We start from the raw sequence: 22,115 nt of genomic DNA, 5'->3' as shown, positions 1-22,115 counted from the left end.
CTGCAATTGCAGAAAGGTCTGGCTCACCTTGGTCCTTGGTGGCTTCTGCTCATCTGCCCCTGAAACACCGGGCCTCTGTTTTCCTTCCAATGGAAGAGAATCATTGTTCACATCAAAGTGCCCATGGGCAAAACTGAAATTCGGCCTAAAATATTCCATCTATCCAAGGATTGCTCCAAGGCAAAAGTAGCCAGGAGACACAGGTCTGACTGGTCTTGTCCTGAGGTGATTTTCTTAGACTATGAGCAGAATGTTTTCATTAGCCAATACCTTGGAGAGGGCTGAGAGATCTCCCAAGATGGGGTTTGGAGGCCTCAAGCACATGAGCACAATATAGGGACAGTGGAGCTCTGTGCTCAGTGGGGTGGAGACCGTGGACAGCAGAGAAGAATCCTTGGAGGGACTGAACGGTGGTTTCAGAGATGGTGGCTCCTTTTGACATAGTAGAGAACCCACAGAGAAAGAATTAATGCAAAGGGCAGGTAGGGAGGGCCAGACAGGACCCAAAGAGAAAGGAATTGCCCTCCGAGGGCAGGGCTGGGGTGCAACATGGCCCCCAGAAGGAGCCTGGGTCAGCCCAATGCTTTGTGTGGGCAGGCAGAGGCAGGCAGGAGGCAGAGCTGTCAGCAAAGGAAGGGCCCAGCCAGGTGGGGCAGCCGGGGGATGCCGACAGCCTGCAGGGACAGAGGCGCAGGGCAGGAACACCGTGGGACAGCCTGGGCTGCACAGGGCACAGGCATGGGCAGCAGCTGCAAGACAGCCCTGCCAGAGCCAACTTGGGCAGCACTTTGGCCATGGCTTCTGGGCACGGGCCTGAGGCAGGAGCAGGAGACAAGTGACCCTTGCAGGCCTGGGGCCTCATGGCCTCCTTGTCCCTGCTCAGCAGCCTGGCAGGGGCCGCCCCATGCTCCTGCCCTTGCCATTGCACATCCCCACATGCCAGTGCCCATCCCGGCAAGAGCCCTGAGCAAGGAGGGAGGGACAGCATCTGCCTGGCCAGGGGCTGGGGCTCAGGCCTTGGCCCTTGGCCTTCCTCAAACACATCCAGCTTTGCTCAGCACCAGAGACACCTTGGCCTTGTTTGTCCCCAGCTGTCATCACTGCCTCCAGTGTTCTGCTCTAATTGGAACCTGGGGACACTTTCTGAGTTGAGTTCCTCAGTGGGACCCATAAAAAATTCAAGAAACTTCAGAGTTTCGATTTATTTTTGAGTTCTTGAGAAGTTTATTGAAGACACTCTGAGGGACTGGTTCTGATGTAAACAACACCAAAGCCCCGAGAGTGTCATTAAAGTCCTTGTGCTGTGTCTGTGCTGCTGAGTTGGGCTGGGCTCCTGGCCCAGAGGCAGCTCCTGGAAACCAAGAATACCTTCATAAAGACATTTCTGCTGAGGAGCAGCTCCTCTCCCAGTCCTGCCAGGCAGGGCAGCTGCCTGCAGCCACCCTGGGCACAGCACAGAGGCACAGAGAGGTTCAATCAGTCAGGGCTGGGAAGGTGCTGAGAAGTGCCTGGGGCACAATCACTGCCAGCCCTTGGCACAGGAACCTCTGGCTGCAGGACAAGGCAGCTGCAGCTCCTGGAGCCATCTCCTAAAGCTGGAACATCCCAATGCCTCCAGACTCTGTGAGTAAATCTCTGAATATTTCTGGGGCTGGGGAGGTGAAATGCTCATGAAGCTTTGACATGCTGAGGAATGCTGTTCAGTCATAAAATATTTCCAATACAAGGATTTCATTAAATTAGGACATTTCCAAAGACTTTGTATTCAGTTTCCTAATATTGGAGAATGGCAGGCAGCGGGGGGGGATTAACATTAAAGATTGATTATGAATTATTAATTATGAAATTTTAAAAGTTCCTGAGATATTGGAACTATTATTTTAGTGTTCCGTACATTCACAGGAGTTCCCTAATGTGCTTGCAGCCACTCTGCCAATGGACAGCACCAGCATTCCCTTTGCTGGACCCATCAGTCTCAGTCTGAGCTGTCCTTTGTCCCATCTGCAAAGAGAACCTGCCCCAGCCAGTGCCCTGCAAACAGGCAGGGTTCTGTAGGGCCAAGGAGAGGGCACAGAGATTTGGGGTCTGTGAGTTCTGTCAGGGAGAGATCAGGCACAGGGAAACACCTGCAGGAGGGAAATCTCCAGGAAGCAGAGAGAAGATTGGGCAATGAGAGAAAACAAAACCCAGCAATGCTGTGGCAGGGAGAGTTTAGAGATGCCCACGGGATACCCTCCAGTGCAGCCCCTCCCTCTGAACAAGCCCCCTCCCTCCTGTACCCCAGCCCAGCCTCTGCCCTCAGGGCCGGGGCTCCAAGGCGTGCAGCCCCTCCTGTGCAGGCAGAGCTGCAGCAGAGCCGTGGGGCAGCTCTGCAGCCCCGGGCCCAGTTGCCCCTGCAGAGCACAGGGCTGGGAGCAGCTGCCCAGCCCTGGGGTCTCTGGAGGGGGCACAGCTGGCTCAGGGTGACGCTGTCCCCAGTGCCTGGCTCTGGGCAATGCTGTCAGGGCAGCCAGGGAAGGAGCTGCATCTCCCTCAAGCCAATGCCAGCAAAAGGACACTTGGAAGTCTCTGAGATTTCAGTCCAAGCTTTGAGCTCCAATCCAGGATGCAAACCTGTCCTAGAGCATCTCTGAGTTATAAGATTGATGGGGAGAGGCAGAGGTGTTGTGACACTGAAAATGCTGCTGGGTTGGTGAAATGAGCAATGTGAGTCCTTGGCTACAAAAGTGGAGCTGGGCTGTGGTGGATCCATCTCTTCTCAGCAGTACCTGGTGACATTTTAGGGAAAAAATGGGAAGATGATCACTCTCCACCTGAGAAAGGTTAAAGCCCAGAGAAACTGAATAGGTCAGAATGAGAGACAATCTGCCCTCCATCTCCTCTCATTATTTTGTCTCACAGAACTTGCTCTGGTCTCCCTGAGTGCAGAAACAATGTAGAGGGTTTCTGATATCCAAGAATACCAGGACACAAAAGGGAAGAGCTCAATCAGAAAACCTCAGAACTCTTAAACACAGAATTAACTGACAATTAAAATAATCCATGTGTGTCACAGAGGAGGATGTACGGGAAATGGCTTTGATTTTGGTTACAAATATCTCCGCTAACACTTCACTGTCCTTTTTTCCATGAACAGGTCCTCATGGCCAGCCACAGCAAATGTCCAACAGCAGCTCCATCAGGCACTTCCTCCTGCTGGCATTGGCAGACACGCGGCAGCTGCAGCTCCTGCACTTCTGCCTCTTGCTGGGCATCTCCCTGGCTGCCCTCCTGGGCAACGGCCTCATCATCAGCGCCGTAGCCTGCGGCCACCACCTGCACACGCCCATGTTCTTCTTCCTGCTCAACCTGGCCCTCAGCGACCTGGGCATGATCTGCACCACTGTCCCCAAAGCCATGCACAATTCCCTCTGGGACACCAGGGACATCTCCTACTCAGGATGTGCTGCTCAGGTTTTCTTCTTTCTTTTGTTTATCACAGCAGAAGCGTCTCTCCTTACCGTCATGTGCTATGACCGCTACGTGTCCATCTGCAAACCCCTGCACTACGGGACCCTCCTGGGCAGCAGAGCTTGTGCCCACATGGCAGCAGCTGCCTGGGCCAGTGCCTTTCTCACTGCTCTGCTGAACACAGCCAATACATTTTCCCTGCCCCTGTGTCACGGCAATGCCCTGGGCCAGTTCTTCTGTGAAATCCCACAGATCCTCAAGCTCTCCTGCTCCAAATCCTACCTCAGGGAAATTGGCTTCATTGTGGTTGGTGCATCTTTAGGTTTTGGTTGTTTTTTGTTCTTGGTTTTCTCCTATGTGCAGATCTTCAGGGCTGTGCTGAGGATCCCCTCTGAGCAGGGGCGGCACAAAGCCTTTTCCACCTGCCTCCCTCACCTGGCCGTGGTGTCCCTGTTTGTCACCACTGGCACATTTTCCTACCTGAAGCCTCCCTCTATTTCTTCCCCATCCCTGGATCTGGCCCTGTCAGTTCTGTACTCGGTGGTGCCTCCAGCCCTGAACCCCCTCATCTACAGCCTGAGGAACCAGGAGCTCAAGGCTGCAGTGGGGAGACTAATGACTGGAAAATTTAGAAAACATTAAACTAGTTGCCAATTTCTGCATATCTCCTGTAATAAAAGTGAGATTTGGTAGTTTTTGTTGGATTGGTTATTTTCCCCCTCTGTTTTCATTTTTAATATTCTCTCTAAACCAAGGCCATTGTTTCTACCATTTCTAATTTTCTTTCTCTCCACCTTTCCTGTGCCCCCAGACTGTGTCAACATGAGCTGTGTTCTCAGTGGTTTTAAATGAAATAAAGGATCTCTCAGCAGAATTTTCACCAGAGATGCCCCTTTTGTGGCCTTCTCTGGAGCTGCAGCAGCAATGTCTGTGTGCAGAGCTGGGGCAGATCAGGGCTGGCCCAGCAGCTGTGCCCAGCAGCAGCAGCACTTGGTGTTGCCAGTGCTGCTGCCGTGGCCCTGCCCCGCTGCCCTGGTGGCCCTGGTGTTGCTGCAGGGCCTGAGTGCTCTCAGGGCCGGGCACAGCCCTGGGGGTGGCAGTGCCGGGGCTGCAGCAGGGACAGGCCATGGGCACTGCTGGGGCAGCGCTGACGCCTCAGCCCAGGGCCTGGGGGCTCCAGGCTCCTTGCCCAGGCTCTCTCAAGAACACGCCCAGGCCAATGCTGAGCAGAGAAAAGCCCCGTGAGCAGCCCCAGGCTGGCCGTGGGCAGGCTGGGGGCAAACAGCATGGCTGGGGCTCTGCAAGGGCCCTGGGGCAGACGGGAAGGAGCAGCAGAGCAGGGGCTGATCCATCCCCAGTGCACTGCACAGCCCAGGGCAGCGTCCCAGAGCGTCCTCATGGAGCTGCCAACAACATCCCCCCTCTGCAGCCCTGGCCTCTCCCCCAGCTCACACAGGTGCCCCATCCTTGCAGGCACAGACACGGCAGCACTGGCTCAGGAGCCCCTGTTTGCATTGCACAGAGCAGGGGGAGCACCCCCATGCTGTTGTTGTGGCGACATGAACCTGAGGGAGCACAAACGCCATCAGCCCCTGGGGCCAGCAATGGCTGGGGGACACCAGGGAAACCGCTCAGGTTTGTCCTGGCCTCTGCAGTCAGCCAGAAAGTTTGTTCCCATCAGCTGGGAGTTTCCTGTCCCTCTGCAGACGCTGTTGCTCAGAGCCAGGGCTGGTGTTTGGCAGCCATCCCCAAACAGCCCCAAGCATTTCCTTGGCTTCAACTTGCTTTCTCTCCTCTTTCCTGATCCAGACTTCTTCCTATTGCCCATCCCTGTTCCCTCCCCTGCAAACAGCCCATCCCTGTTCGCCCTGTCCACTCTGGCCCCACTCCCCATTGCAGTTCCTGACCTGGCACCATGGGAACGTCCCTTGGGCAGCAAGATCATCCTACAAGTGCTGCAGGAGTTGTCTGCAGGCTCCTGCAGTGCCTCGAGATGCTCCCTTGCCAGAGGCACCCACGGCCAGGGGGGCACATCTGAGCTGCTGTGTCTGGCTCTGGGGCTCCCTGTTCTGGGCACTGAAGAGGGGCTGCAGAGGCTCTGCAGGACTGACAGGATGGGCTTTGGGGCTGGCAGGAGAAGCTGAGGGACCTGGGCTGCTGGAGCTGCTGAAGAGGAGGCCCAGGGCTCTTCCTGCAACATCTCCAAGGGTGGTTCCAGAGAGTCACAGAATCAGCAAGGGTGGAAAAGACCTTGGAGATCATCAAGTCCAACCTGTGCCCTGATATTGCCTTATCTCCCTGAGACTTCTCCAGGATAAACAACACCAGCTCCCTCAGCCTCTCCTCATTGGACTTGTCTTCCAGACCCCTCCCCAGCCTTGTTGCCCTTCTCTGGACACGCTCCAGCCCCTCCATGGCCTTCCTAAATTGGGGGCCCAGAACTGGACACAGCACTCGAGGTGTGGCCTCACCAGTGCCGAGTGCAGGGGAAGAATCCCTGCCCTGCTCCTGCTGGCCACACCATTCCTGATCCAGGCCAGCAGCCATTGGCCTTCTTGCCCACCTGGGCACACTGCTGCCGCATGTCCAGCCTGCTGTCCATCAGTGCCCCAGGTCCTTTTCTGCCTGGCCGCTGTCCAGCCACTCTGTCCCCAGCCTGTAGTGCTGCAGGGGTTGTTGTGGCCAAAGTGCAGGACCCAGCACTTGGTCTTGTTCAACCTCACCTTGCTGGATTTGGGCCCTGGATCCAGCCTGTCCAGGTCCCTCTGCAGAGCCCTCCTACCCTCCAGCAGATCCACACTCACACCCAGCTTGGTGTCATCTGCAGATTTGCTGATGCTGGACTCAATCCCCTCATGCAGATCATCAGTGCAGATATTGAAATCCACGCTGGCTGGCTCTGATCCCGCGGCCATCCTGTGGGTGCCCTGGGATGGCACTCAAGGTGATCTGTTCCATAGCCTTGCCAGGCACCCAGGTCAGGCTGACAGGCCTGGAGTTGCCCAGCTCCTCCTTCCAGCCCTTCTTGGGGATGGGCTCACATTGGCACCTCCAGTCCTCTGGGACCTCCCTGCTGAGCCAGCACTGATGGTAAATGATGGAGAGCAGCTTGGGGAGCTGTGGAGAGCATTATTAATAATTGGTTAGCTGAGAAAGGCCACACTGATATAATGCCACTGGTTAAGCTGAAGGAGAAAAGTCAGCAGTCAGCAAGCTGAAAGGAAAAGTCAGCAGCGACCTTGCTGCAACATGAGGATAGGGAGTAGAGATTAGTCCTGAATATATCCTAAGAATATGTAGAAAGTACCAAAAGTAGAACCATAGGAATGTAGAAGTAGGCGTAGGTGCTGATATGTAACTGACCAATCCTGAGCTCAACTTTTGCAATATGTATGAAGCTCATTATTAACTGTATTTAACCCGCCGTACTGATCAATAAAATTGAGCCTGTGATGATCAAAATGATGTCCTGGTTCCCTTCCGTCGACAAATGGTGGAGAATGCGGGCATAACCGAATCTCTGCCCTTTTTCTCGGATTAAAAGAAAAAGGGATTACGCCACAGTCCGGAAGTTGGGTTTGGGTCCCAGCAGCCGGGACGGTGCCGGAATTTGAAGCACCCTTAAGGTTCACAACTGTGACTTAAGCCAATACGTGTCCGCCGGAGCCTGGAGAGCTGCAACAGCGCGCGCTGATTAATAGGTATGGATAGGCAAGCGGCATATGATTTATTTACCGCCTATTTAGAGCGGCGTGGGATAAAAGGGATAGATTTAAAAAAGGAGTTACCAGGGTTATTAGCTTATGGCCATGCTAAGGGTATCTTTTCTAATCCTCATACAGTTCATGAGTTATCAGAGTGGAGAAAGTTTGGGGAAATATTGTGCGATACAGTACTAGACGATGATAAGTCAGCAAAGAAATTCGGGAAGTTATGGCGGGTGGTGTATAACACGTTACTTCAGCAGGTCTCTGAGAGAAAGGCAGCAGAAAGGGCAACAGAAGCTCATAAGAGGAATATAGGGTATGGTCGTGAAGATGATCCCCTGGCACCCTCTGTAACTAAAGTACTTATGCCTAAGAGTCCCCAGCAAAGTGGTGTGGAGGATTTTTCTATAGGCGCAGTGGAACCGTCTGCACCTTTCCTGTCAGAGGGGGAGGGCGAGTCGGATGGTGGGGGTAAGAGCAAGCCAGCTTTGCCTCCGCCACCAGCTTCAGGCGGGTCGGATGGTGGGAGTAGGGGCAAGCCAGCTTCGCCTCCGCCGCCAGCCTTGCCTCCGCCGCTACCTCTCAGTGAGCCAGCTCAGGTTACAGCTTCGGTGGGGGGGTCACCTTCCCCGCCCGAGCCGGCTCCAGCGGAGGGGCTGGCTCCCCCTCGCAGGCTGGCTCCGCTTGAGCCGGCTCCGGTTTCACTGTCAGCTCCAGCGGGGGAGGGGGGGCTCCCGCTTCCCCCGCATGAGCCAGCCTCTGCTTCACTGCCCCCCCCGCGCGAAACCTCGGTGTCTGCACCGAAGCGCCAGCAGCATAGCACCCTTAAAGGGCCAGATCCCATCCCAGGGGCACACCGTGATCCATGGGGGGAGATGGCTAAACAGAGGAGGGAAGCTTGGGCTGCTTTGGCAAAGGAAGTAATGCAAATGGGGGATGGTGAGGCGGTGGAAATAGCTTCTAGTCTTGCATGTCCAGTTACATACACACCACAGTATGATGCACAGGGGAACCTTACGCATAATATAGCAGAATATACTCCCTTAGATTGGAAGCTGTTAACTCAGCTACGTTCTACGGTTAGTCAGTTTGGAGTAAAAAGTGAACCTGTTAAGCAAATGTTAGATTATCTTTTTAATACTCAGGTTTTATGTCCTAATGATTTAAGAGGAATAGTTCGGTTGATATTTACTCAGCATCAGCAGTTATTATTTAATGCCCATTGGCACGCGTTGGTAAATGAATCGGTTGCTGTACAACGAGCCCAGGGAGACCCATTACATGGGGTGACAGTAGAGGAGCTGATGGGCTTAGGGGCATATTTGCGTACAGAGGCACAGATGATATCGGGAGCAGATAAACTTACAGAGTCTATGTGGTTAGTGCGTGCTGCAATAGACATGGTTAAAGAGCCAGGAGGGTTACCGGCTTATATGGGTATTAAGCAAGGAAGGGAAGAATCATTTGGAAATTTTATCGATAGAACAGCTACTGCTATAGATCGGGCTGGTGTTGCAGGGTGCTATTGAAGCAGGTGTGCTTTGCAAAATAGCAATCCAGCAACCCAAAGAGTGTTAGCTACTTTAGGGGCAAATTGGACTATTGAGGAAGCATTAGAGTGAATGGCATTAATGCCAACAGCTTCACAGGCATTTATAGCAGAAGCCTTAAAGGAATTAGGATTAGGGTTGCAAAAGCATAGTCTACTCAAAATCAGGTGTTAGCTGCTCTTGCTCCTCTCCAAAGCGGCTCACTGGCAGTCACGTAAAGAGGCTCGAGACCATTCATCAAGTGTTACCGATGCGGCAATGAGGGACAGACACAAGTTGCCGCCGTGACATCGGAGACACCAGCAGCTGCCGTGACATCGCTGCTACCTCCTGTCTGCAACCCGCAACAACCGGGAGCCTCGGCTTGGACTTATCAGCAGCAGTAGACATCACACTAATGACGAACCGGCCTGAGAGGATACCCACTGGAGTAAAGGGTCCTCTTATACTAAATGGACAAACATGTGGAGCATTATTGCTGGGACGTTCCTCTATAACTATGTTGGGATTATTTGTTTTGCCTGGTGTTATCGATGCGGACTTTACAGGGGAAATACAAATTATGGCTTACACCCTTTATCCTCCGATTAAAATTACAAAAGGACAACGTATTGCACAATTGGTACCACTGTCACAAATGACATCAGGAATACAATCATTTACTGGGCAAGCACGGGATGAAAAAGGTTTTGGCTCTACTGGTGTTACACTTTTAACTGTGGATTTACAAAATAGACCAAAACAAAAGGTTGAAATTACCTATGGGCATCAAAGCATAACCCTTTATGGATTATTGGATACAGGAGCAGATACTAGCATCATTTCTCCAGAAGCCTGGCCACAACATTGGCCTCTATTTCCTTCATCAAACATGCTCACAGGAGTAGGAGGATTTACATTGGCAAGCAGGTCGCCGTCTTTGTCTGTGTGCATTGAGAATCAACAAATATCTGCTGTGTTTTCAATTGTTCAACTGCCTCCTACAGTTTCCTGTTTAATTGGAAGGGACATTTTAACACAATTGGGAGTGGTGTTAACTAATCAGCACCCTTTGGGGTAATTGCCATTGCTTGGACTTTCCCCATTCCACTCACCTGGAAAACGGATACACCGGTGATGGTTAAGCAATGGCCATTAAAAGGGGAGAGTCTTATACATGCCCATGAATTGGTACAGGAACAATATACAAAGGGACACCTGCGACTGTCCACAAGCCCTTGGAATACACCTATTTTTGTAATCAAAAAGAAATCAGGGAAATATCGTTTGATACATGATTTGAGGGCTGTAAATGACCAAATGGAACCTATGGGGGCCTTACAGCCTGGTCTTCCAAATCCAGCTATGATTCCAGAACACTGGCCACTTTTAATTATTGACCTAAAGGATTGTTTTTTCACTATTGGCCTGCATCCTGATGACATGAAGAGATTTGCTTTTACTTTACCAGCAATAAATCGTGGGGAACCAGATAAAAGATTTGAATGGACATCTCTTCCACAGGGCATGCGCAACTCTCCCACTTTATGTCAGCTTTATGTTGATGCTGCATTACAGCCACTACGTCGTAAATGGCCAGCAACTATAATATATCATTACATAGACGATATTTTGTTTGCACAGCAACAGCCATTCTCCTCTTTACAGATTAAAACCATTATAAATACTCTTGCTGCATATTCACTTGTTATTACTGCAGAGAAAATTCAGACTACAAAGCCCTGGAAATATTTGGGATGGACTTTGACGGATCAAATAGTGATACCACAAAAATTGGAATTACAATTGGACATTAAAACTCTACACGATGCACAGAAGTTGCTGGGAGACTTACAGTGGCTGAAGCCTATTGTGGGAATACCAAATCACTTATTAGAAGCCCTACGGCCTTAGTTAAGAGGCGTGGACCCTACTACTCCTGTACACCTGACAAAGGAGCATCATCTTGCCTTGCAGCAAATTAGTAACTGTGTACAGCAAGGGTATGTGTCTCGTCGACAACTCGACCACCCCATTGACCTTACTGTTTGGAATAGCCCTTGCCACTTGCTTGGTGCTCTCTCTCAGTTGCAAAAGAAAACGGGGGAGATACGGGTGTTGGAATGGTTGTCACCACCACTACAGCATAAGAAAACAATATCTTCAAAAATTGAACAATTGGCTGCATTAATCAAAAAGGGGCGTCTCAGAATTCTTGAAGTGGATGGTAGAGAACCTGCTACTATTAGATTGCCTATGGAAAAAGAAACCTTGGACTGGTACTTGATTAATTCAAAGGATTTACAAGAAGCATTATTGATGTCACCTGCTAAAGTAGAGACTAGTAAATTAGTGCCTAGAGTTTTGCAATGGATGACAGAATGGAACTGGATTACTCGACCTTTAAGAGAAGAAAACCCCATAGAAGGAGCTATTACAGTTTTTACAGATGCAGGAAAGAAATCAAGGCGTGCTGCTGTTACCTGGCAAGAAAAAGGACAATGGAAGCATCAACTCCTCACAGCAGACCCTGCAGATAGCTTACAAACTTTGGAATTCTTAGCAGTAGTATGGGCGATGTCCAACTTACAGGAGCCTTTAAATGTGATCACAGACTCTATGTATGTTGCAGGAGTAGTCAAACGAATAGAGGAAGCAGCAATTAAGGAAGTGAATAATAAACGATTGTATGAGTTACTGATACAGTTAAGGAAAACTTTACGGGAAAGAGCAAACGGTACCCTTAAGCAGTATATTGAAAAACATCAAGATTTGACAGATCCACAAGCATGTTTGGCTAAGGTTTTGTATGTGATTAACCATTTATGCATTTTTGGGGAAGATGATACCCCCCCTGCAATGAAACATCATCCGAGGTCAGGTCAGGAAAATACTAAGGAAACAGAGGTCTGGGTTAAGTATAAGAACCCAAGTACAGGATTATGGGAAAAACCTGCAAAAGTATTATATTGGGGTCGGGGGTATCTTTGTGTTTCCTCACCTACAGGGCCTTTGTGGGTGCCTGCTAAGTGGACTAAACCTGTTTTTGATGCAGCCTCTGGTGGATCGCCTTACGGAGGAGGACAGGGAGCGACTGGGGAAGAAACTGCTTCTAGTCCTACAACCACTACTGTTTCAATTGAAGGGGTACTCGGAAGCGGTGGACAGAGCACTGACACGTCACTATCGGACAGCCCTGGAGCTGATTGGTTTCATTGACTCATTATCAACTTTTCATTTAACAGATCCAGCGAAACTACATTGCCTTGACTGTCACAATCCACATTGTGCTGCCTGGATAGCTCTACGTTGTGGGGGTTGTAAAAGAACTTTTTGGATAGAACAATCATTATTACGGGATTTGTGGTGTCATACTTGTGAACACGAGCATACGTGGGGAAAAAGCTGGCAAGATGAATTAAGGAGACAAACGGGGCAAAACGCATATATAGCTTTAAATCTTTATGAGTCTCCTGAACAGAAGGTTCTTCCTTATTATCGATGGGAAATACAATGTATTGTAAATAGAATTAAGGTTCAAAGTAAATCACGTATAGTTTCTATAAGGTGTAGGAAATTAGTGCCTTTAACACAGCATTCAGTTGTAGGACCCTTCCAAGGGGATCCTGATAGAGCATTAGATTGCTGCATTGATAAGTTGCAAAAATTAAGTTTGAAAGTGGCAGGACCAGTGAAATTAGGAGCAGCAAGATTGAAGACAGATAAGAAAAAGAAGGCAAAAAAGGGAACGGTCTCATTTGAACAGGGGTATCAGTGATTGCTAATTAATTTTCTATGATTAGAACAATTTTACTGTTGTGGGACCCTCGGGAGGATATAGTTGTTGAGGAGGATAACGAACAAGAACTACGATTACGAAATAAGATACACCTTGTGTTAAAGAAAGACCTTGAGCTGTTAGCCTCATATAGTAAAAAGGCTGAAGAGGCTTTGCGATCACCACCATTGAATTGGTTGCTTTGGGTTGAAGATACACAGTTTTATACTGGTCCTTACTTACATTCGCTTCCTTGTTATGTTTGCAAAAAGGATAAAGATAAATGCTATGCATGGGTAGCTTTGCATTGTGCAGATTGTAATCAGGTTTATTGGTATTCACAGAAGTCATTAGGATATTTATGGTGTACATCTTGTTTTGGAAAGTGGATTCGAAATCATATCTGGGTTAGAGCTCTTGAACAAAGTACTGGCCTGCCAGGACGGACAGGATTACAGCTCTTTGAGAGTGCAGAACAAGTGATTATAGCATATCTTAGGTGGAAGTTACAGGAAAACCTTAGAATATTTGAAATCACTAGAGCCTCACGTATCATAGCAGCTCGCTGCAAAGCTGATTTGCCCTCAAACTTACCTCGTGCTATACTTGTGAGCAAGGATGCTGATTTAGAATTAGATCAGTATATTCAAGAATTGACTCAGCCTTACAATAGACAATCTAGCAAACCAGGGAAAAGACAGCGAAGAAAGGAAAAACAACGTAAGCAGAAGGAAGAAAAGGAGAAGCAAAGTAAGCAGAAAGAAAAATGAGGTTTGTTTTTGTTATACTGCTCAATGCTGTAGCAAGTGAAGCAGTAGGAGTAACACACTTTAGTCAACCAAGGGAAAATTTATGGGTAACACTTGCTAATCAAACTAACCAATCATCACTCTGTCTTAGTCTTGGAGGAGTCACTAACCCATTTCGAACATGCCTGATGGGACTTCCGGTGTGGTCTCCTGGAGAATTTTGCAGTTTGATAAACAATCAAACCTTATGTATGTCTAACATGTCAAACATCACATTGCCGGTGCAACAAGGGTATACTGCAGGTCAGAGTGATGGCTATCGTCAATGTTTACTAATCCAATCACTTAACACCTCTTTGCATTCTCCTCCTGAAGAATTGGATCTTTTTGGAAGTACAAATGCCAGCATATCTAACACTACAGCTGGTGGATGGTTTAGCTTCAAACTTTCGGATGCTCAGAATTTAAACCAACCTAAAGAAACATGGGCCACCCTAGATTCATCCCTGAATGTGAGTGAATTCTCTCCACAGCATTACAGTCAATGTAACGGCACAAATATCACAGCACCAATGAAATTACCCACAGGAATATTTTTGATTTGTGGAGACAGGGCATGGAATGGTATACCAGCTAAACCACAGGGTGGACCCTGTTTTTTGGGAAAATTGTCACTGTTTCATCCTAATGTGTCCTTGCTAATGCAGCTGAGTCAAAATTCAAACAGGAGAAAACGTAGCATACATGACTTAGACTGCAGCAAGATAGGAGATCCACGGTTTTGGGGCACATTCAAACAGGTGGTGGTTTCAACTATCTTGCCAGGAGGATCTGCCAATAAAGCTATGAATTTAGCAAAACAATTAGGATGCTGGGCAAGGGATGAGCTGAACAAGACATCACAAATTCTAGATATATTAACTGCAGATGTGCAGATGTGCAAAGTGTTAACCATGCTGTTTTGCAAAATAGAGCTGCTGTAGATTTTTTGCTCTTAGCACAAGGGCATGGATGTGAAGAGTTCGAGGGAATGTGTTGCATGAATCTGTCTGATCATTCAGTGTCCATTCACACTAAGATAAAAGAGTTACAACAGGGACTTCACAAACTTAAGGAAGAAGACGGTTTAGGAATTGACGAATGGCTTAAAGGCTTAGGACTCGGACCGTGGCTGAGGAACCTTGTGATCTATGCTATAGGACTGCTGGGTGTAATTTTACTGTTTTTGCTTATTTTGCCTTGTATCTTTAACTGTATCCAAAACATGGTCAGCCGTACAATAGCAAAAACATGGCAAACTAATCTCCTTGCACAAGAAGAAAACGGGGGAAATGTGGAGAGCATTATTAATAATTGGTTAGCTGAGAAAGGCCACACTGATATAATGCCACTGGTTAAGCTGAAGGAGAAAAGTCAGCAGTCAGCAAGCTGAAAGGAAGAGTCAGCAGTGACCTTGCTGCAACATGAGGATAGGGAGTTGAGATTAGTCCTGAATATATCCTAAGAATATGTAGAAAGTATCAAAAGTAGAACCATAGGAATGTAGAAGTAGGCGTAGGTGCTGATATGCAAGCTGACCAATCCTGAGCTCAACTTTTGCAATATGTATGAAGCTCATTATTAACTGTATTTAACCCGCCGTACTGATCAATAAAATTGAGCCTGTGATGATCAAAATGATGTCCTGGTTCCCTTCCGTCGACAGGGAGCTCATCCACAGCTCCCTCATCCCCCTGGGATGGATCCCATCTGCTCCCTGAGACACCTGTGAGCATCTGAGTGGCTCAGCAGGTCCCCAGCTGCTTCCTCCTGGATTACAGGGGGCTGTTCTGCTCCCTGTGACCTTCCACCAGCTCAGGAGAACACTTGTCTTGAGGACAACCTGTGTTATTCTTGAAAATTCGAGCAAAGAAGGTGTTAAGCAGCTCAGCTTTTTCTTATCTTACTTATCGTATTCCCCACTGCCTCCAATAAAGAGTAGATGTTCTACTTATCCCTCCTTTTGCTATTAGGTTCATTTTAAAATGTTTTTTAGTATTTTTCACAGAAGTGGCTGGGTTAAGTTTTAATTGACCTTTTACCACTCTACTTTTCTTTCTGCATGACCTAACAACATCCTTAAACCCTTCCTGAGATGACTGATCTTTTGTCCGAAGGAGATGCACCCTCTTTTTTCCCTCAGTTCCCACAAAAGCTCCATGCCCAGCCAGGACAATAATTAGCTGGCTCAACTTTAGCACAGAGGCACAGGCTGCTCCTTCTCCCTCAAGTTTTCTTTGCTGAGGTGCATCCATCATTCCTGGACACCTTTGTTTTCAAGGACTGTTTCCCTTAAAAAGTCAGTATCTTATCTGGTATTCTCCAAATCTGCACCCCAAATAAGCGAACGTCTGCCCTCCATAATTCCAGTGATGAAGTTGTGTTGCAGCTCCTCTTTCTTTCATAGAATATTGGAAACTCTGTTATTTCATGGTTACTTTGCCTCAGGCAGCCTCCAACCACCACATCTCCCACCAGCCCTTCTCTGTTTGTGACCAGCAAGAGACCAAGTTTTCCTTGGGATTGGGACTGTTATCAAAAATTTGGCAAAATAATAAAACTCCATAACCCCAATGTAGCATTAAGAAGCAGCATTCTTTATTTGGCCAGATGCACGGAGGGATAGGTCCTCTCAAAGCCATTCATGCTGAGTGCTGGAAGGTTTCTGTTTATTTTCTGTATTTTGCACACATATGCATTGATTGTCCTGGACTAAACATACATATGATAATCATTTCCCCAAAGTCATTAACATATTTCTCCTCCCCTTTTGCATGCATTTTCTGTCCTGGGGTTCTCTGGTGCTTGGGGAACCCAATGTTCCATTCAGCCTGGCTGAGCTGACTGAACACTGAGGCTGGTAAATTTCAGTTCCCCTTCTCACACAATGGGCATTGTGTGGTTTCCATAGCCTGGGGTTTTGGAGAACCAGCATTGTGAGTGCTCACCTGGTGTAGACAATTTATCATCTGGTAACATGAGGTCACAGAGGGGGCTATGACATAACAGAGTGGGTTATGTGAGGTCAGTGAGTAACTACAGCATCATATAGTCTGTCTCTGTGACATCACAGAGCCAGACTATATCACAGAGTGATATCACATTGAAGAGGACTGACATCCCAGAGCAGACTATGACATCACACAGCAGACTATGACATTGCAGATTTGGCTGTGACATCACAGGAGGGCTGTGTGAGGTCACTGGGTTGGTCACTTTGCCCCAGCCTGCCCTCACAGTTTCCCCCTGGAAGTCCAGAGCAGCTCATGCCCAGCAGGGTCCCCTATCCCCTGGTATCCCCCTGGCCCACCTGGAGCCATAGCCTCCACCAAGGATGTTGCACAAGATCAACCCCAAAACCTGACACAGGGACAAGGGCTGGGCTGTGTGACCAGCACATCAAGGACGTGGATTATCCAGGTCACTGGGGCCTGATTTGGGTGGAAAGATGTCTGGCAGGTGGAGCAGGGCCTGGGAACGGCCTCCAAGGTGGGGCTGGAGCCCTTGGGCTGTGAGCAGAGGCTGAGGGAGCTGGGCTGGTCCAGCCCGGAGCAGGGAAGGCTGAGGGGCTCCTCATCCCAGCCTGGCAGTACCAGCCAGGAGGGGATGGAGAATACAGAGCCAGGCTCTTCACCGGGGGGGCTGGGGGGAGACAAAAGCCAATGGGTGGAAGGGGAAAGAGGGAAGATCAGCCAGGACAGGAGGAGATGAAATGAGTCAGGCTGGTTTCAGGATTTCCTCAACACCAAAAGCAGACTGACCCCATTCTCCATCCACCACTGACAGCTTTGCAAATCGGGAATTGTTCAGGCCATTTTATCCCCACTTCAGGATGAGCATCCTGATACAAAAACTTAATTCTATTTATATCTATCGCAGACCCACATTTTTCTAAAGGTAATTTTAGTATGGAAATCACTTGTGGATGGTGGACATGTCAGATGCTGCTGGGACATTGCACATGGTTCAGGGAAGAGCATGATTATATTGAATTGTGTCCTCTTCAACCATGGTCTGTTGGCCATGAAGAGAAACTTCCTGTGCCTCTGAGTCTCAGCAGTTACTGACCCCCTAAAGGACACAAACCTGATGAGTTGTGGTTCCCACTCCAGTGGTGGCACCTACACCTCCCTCCATCCCCAGAGCAGAGTTCCCTTGTCCCAGAGAGTTCCTGGCAATGCAGGGATGAAGGAAACAGGACAGGCTGTGGGGATCAGGGGCAGGGCACAGCCAGGGATTTGGGGTGCTTGTGAGCCCAGGGCAGGACATGGCCCTTGGCCTTGCTGAACCTCATCCCATTGTCCTGGGCCCATGGCTCCAGCCTGGCCAGATCCCTCTGCAGAGCTTCCTGCCCTCCAGCACAGCCACACTGCCACCCAGCTTGGGCTCACCTGGGAACTGACTGAGGGTGCCCTTGATGGCCTCATCCAGCAATAAAGAGATTTCACTGACCTGGCCCCAATCCTGAGCCCTGGGGACACCCCTGGATGTGACTCCATTCCTCAGCTGCTCTGAGTGCCGTTTTGCGGAGAAAAAATGAAACCTCACAACTTCGTGAAAGTTGTGAAGTCCGGTATGCTTTATTACGACACGCGCCGGACGCAAACCTCCCCAATAGGCAAGCGTACCTCTGAAGACCTCGGGTCTTCTTTTATCCCCCTCCCAAATGCATATGCATACAGTTTCACAATAAGTTCATACATACTCATTCCGCATGACATTTAGCACTAGTTCTTCTTTATCAGAGGAATTCCTAGGTCTGGGGCAGATCGACCTTGCGGTAATTTCTGTTTTCCTTTCTCTGTCTCCTTGCTGTCTCTGGAATGCGGTCTTTCCTTCAGCTTTGGCCCCACAGACCTCTCACCTCTTCCAGGCACTTCACCTAATTCAGAATGGATCCCCACTTCATCTCATTCCCCCCTTTCCTAGGAAATAAGTAAATTATTTTACTTAAGGAAAACCCCCGCGACGATAAGTGTCTTTTAACGCTTCACCATGCACGTTTGACAAAGAGGTTAATACAGCTATTCGTTGTAGCATCCTACAGTTCCAAATTAACAATGTAATAGATAGTCCTAAACTTATCCCAACTAATATTAGTAAAACTACAATGGGGTGACACAACTTACTAAAGATTCCATTCGCAGTTGGTGACCACCCAAAGATCACATCCCACCAGTGATGATCCATATTTTGTTTTATTCTTTGTAGAACCCTGGTTATCTCCTTTGTATCGTGTTGGACAGTAATTAAGGTTTTCTTTCCACTTTCTTGGATTTCCTTCAGGATTTCCAATAAGTCTTGGTGCTCAATTAATTGTTTCTCTAATGTAAGGTTCATCCCAATAGGGGTAGGTGGTAGTCTGTGATACATTGTGTAATTAGCTTTAATCAGCTGGTGGGATGTCACTGGGGCCAAGTACGAAAAATCACACCCGATAATCTTAACAAAATTACCAATACAGAAGTTAGAATGATTTTTACTAGACAGAATAACATCATTGCTATCAATATTTACTGCAGCACAGGCAGTCCTTAGACACACACACCCTTTTCCAGTATATACGAGCACAGTTCTCTGGTCAGTGACTGGATGAATTTCAAAGTGACAAACACTTTCCATTCATCTTTTGTGCCCACACTCTATGTTCTGAAGGATAGAGTATTGTTTTTTCATGGTTTAATCCTAGGGCGATGATTGGATGGATAACATAAACAGTAGCTTTACGTATGGTAAGTACAAAGGCAGTTGCCACATTAGAAACAGGATCATAGGTGAAATTCACCATAGTCCACCAGGACTGAAATTTCCTTTCAAAATCAATTGCATTATCCCACACAACCTTCCGAATTTCAGCTGGAAAATTACCTTCACTCCCTTCCCGTATGATCAGAGCTGCTGTTGCCTGCATCCATAACTGTGCTTGTATACAACTGAAAGCTAAGGACACATTATCTTGAACTGTACCAGGTGCTTCTACTATCAGCTTGTGGTCTTGGTCCGCGGCCGTTTCTCATTTTGACAGAACTTTGGAAATCTGCCACTGGCTAGTTCCTGTCCCTAATATGCCAGTTAGATCCCTTCTTGTTCTGTTCCTGAGGTATGCCTGTTTTTGTAACCATGTTGTCCAGCCCCCAAATGAAGTTTTTAGGAAGGAGGAGCAGGCTGGTTGGATTTTTGAGATGTTAATTTGCATTATCAACTCCACACGTTTGAGAGACCATTCTGGATTGAATAATAGTTGCGTCTCACCCACATTCCTTACTACATAGGGGCCTACCCCATACACCTCAGGTTCAAGTTTGGGTTGAGTCTGAACTATTTGAGTCTTGGTGTGGGCTGTATAGGGTTCTGCTGTGGTAAAAGGTGTAGTATCTATTTTGAATTTAAATGAAAGCCCGATATCTTCCTGTGCCCAAAGGCAAGTTATTTCTACAGGCTGTATTAAGGTGAAATTGCACCAGCAGTCTGATTCATTTGGGCTATCACAGATTTTCTGGCGTTCATGTACACCAGGAGAGGTTGAGACACTAATCTCATTTGGTCTCTCATAAGCTGTCCCATTTATCATCCGGCATCCTACCTTAATTTCTTCTCCTCTGATCCCTTGAAGTGTCCACAGCCTCCGTTCCTGCCATTCCTGCTCCCCATATACCTGATCTCCATGAATTACCACAGTGGATAGGTTTAAATCTCAGAAGGTTTTCCCATGGATCCAGTATACTGATTAAACACCTGGGACCAAGGCCATTCAGCATTGCTCTGAATAAAGGTACTTTCAAGTTCTAAAACCTTAGTTATGATTACATACAAAACAATTCTACAAACTAAAATATGAGCTACTCCCGACCGCAATATACTCATTTTGCCCGAGTAAGTTTTAGTCTCAGTTCATTGTCTCCTGGCGTCACTCCTCAAGAGGTTTCTGGGCCTTCTTCACCCAAGAGTGATGAATCCAGGCGTTCTGCTCCTTGATTTTGATTGCAGTGAAGGTGGTGAGAAGCACTTGGAATGGTCCTTCCCACTGTGGTTCCAAGGTCTTTTCTGTAAGAGACTTAACATATACATAATCTCCAGGTTGTATATTATGTACTGACCCATCTAATTCCCTGCTCCGAGTTCCAGCCACATGTTTCTCAATTTCCTTGAGCTGTTTGTTTAAAGCCACCATGTAGGTGGCTAGTGTTACCTCTCCAATATGGGTGGACATTCCCTTTTGTATTCCATATGGTCTTCCATAGAGTATTTCAAAAGGGCTTAACTTTTCTTTAGCTTGAGGTTTCGTTCGAATTCGCAACAGTGCTATTGGAAGAGCCTGGGGCCAAGGTAGATTAGCTTCCTGCCCCAGTCTTATGATTTGCTGTTTAATCAAATGATTCATCTTCTCCACCTGGCCGCTTGATTGGGGGCGGTATGGAGTGTGGAGTTCCCAGTCTATGCCCAGGTGGCTACTAATCTGTTTACTATTTTGGAAACGAAATGTGATCCTCTATCTGAGGATATTGTGGCTGGAACTCCGAAGCGTGGTATTATTTCTTGTAATAATACTCTGGTCACCTCTCGAGCTTTGACAGTTCTGGTGGGGAACGCTTCTGGCCACCCTGAAAATGTATCTGTCAATACCAGCAAATACCGATACCCCCCTTTCCTTGGGAGTTCTGAAAAGTCAATTTGCCACTGTTGTCCAGGCCCATGGCCTCTCCCAATCTGACCGAGTTTCGGTCTGGGGGTATTTTTGGGGTTAGTCTGGAGGCAAAGATCACACTGTCGGGTCACCTGAGTAATAGTGGCATATAAATTCCTAGCAACAATTCTTTCAATCAGGTAGGTTTATAGGGCATCTATTCCCCAGTGCGTTTTCTGGTGTTCCACCCTTACTAGTGACCACAATAGATGGGAAGGGATTACCAGCTTCTTTTCAATGGTAGCCCACCCTTCTTGGTTATACGTCCCTTTTTGATCTTCAATTAATTTCCTATCTCTCTTGTTGTATTCTGGCTTACCTTCAAGGGAGATTTGTCATCTGGAATAAGGGCTCCTTCAGTAGCTACCTCACCTTTTGCTGCTTCTTTTGCCTCTCTATCCGCCAGCTCATTTCCTTCTTCCAATTCTGAGCTCACTTTTTGGTGTGCCTTAATACGCATAATTGCTACCTTTTCAGGCAGCTGAACTGCTTCCAGCAGCTGGATTATCTCTTGTGCATGTTTGATGTTTTTTCCCTGTGAGGTAAGCAGTCCTCTCTCCTTCCAGATGGCCCCATGTGCATATACAACTCCGAATGCGTACCTCGAGTCTGTGTAGATGTTTATCCTCCTCCCTTTTGCCCTTTCCAAGGCACGGGTCAGGGCAATTATCTCAGCCTTCTGCGCGGAGGTACCTGTTGGTAAGGGTCCAGACTCGATTACCTCTCTGTAGGTGGTCACTGCATACCCAGCATGTCGCTTCCCATTGGTAACATAGCTGCTCCCGTCAGTGAACCAGGTCTCTGCATCCTCCAGAGGGGTGTCCTTTAAGTCTGGGCGGCTGGAGTAGGTCGCTTTGATGGTCTCCAGGCAATCATGGTGTACTGCTTCTCCTTGGTTTCCACTGAGAAAGGAAGCTGGGTTGACAATATTAGTCACCATGATCTCTACATCATCTTGCTCTACCATGATGGCCTGGTATTTCAGAAATCTCTGTGGCGAAAGCCAGTGGCCACCCTTTACTTCCAGTACTGCAGATACAGTGTGGGACACTAGCACAGTCAATTTTTGTCCCAGGGTAAACTTGCGTGCCTCTTGAATGTTCAGCACAACTGCTGCTACAGCTCTGAGGCAACCTGGCCATCCTTTGGCTGTTGCATCTAGTTGTTTAGAGAGGTAGG

At 48.1% G+C, this 22,115-nt stretch overlaps 1 protein-coding gene across 1 annotated transcript; it reads left to right on the top strand.

Annotated features, from left to right (window-relative positions):
• Positions 1–3,540: 3,540 nt before the first annotated feature.
• Positions 3,541–21,553, top strand: LOC134434255 (olfactory receptor 14J1-like; the record flags this gene model as incomplete). Its single annotated transcript, XM_063182937.1, has 2 exons — positions 3,541–4,002; positions 21,503–21,553. Coding segments are annotated over 2 exons (513 nt in total), but the record flags the coding sequence as incomplete, so codon positions are not given.
• Between the last annotated feature and the right edge of the window lie 562 nt (positions 21,554–22,115).

Source organism: Melospiza melodia, unplaced genomic scaffold (assembly GCF_035770615.1).
Source record: "Melospiza melodia melodia isolate bMelMel2 unplaced genomic scaffold, bMelMel2.pri scaffold_34, whole genome shotgun sequence".
Lineage (NCBI taxonomy): Eukaryota > Metazoa > Chordata > Aves > Passeriformes > Passerellidae > Melospiza > Melospiza melodia.
Note: the sequence above shows the minus strand (reverse complement) of the source record. Positions and strands in the feature narration are given on the sequence as shown.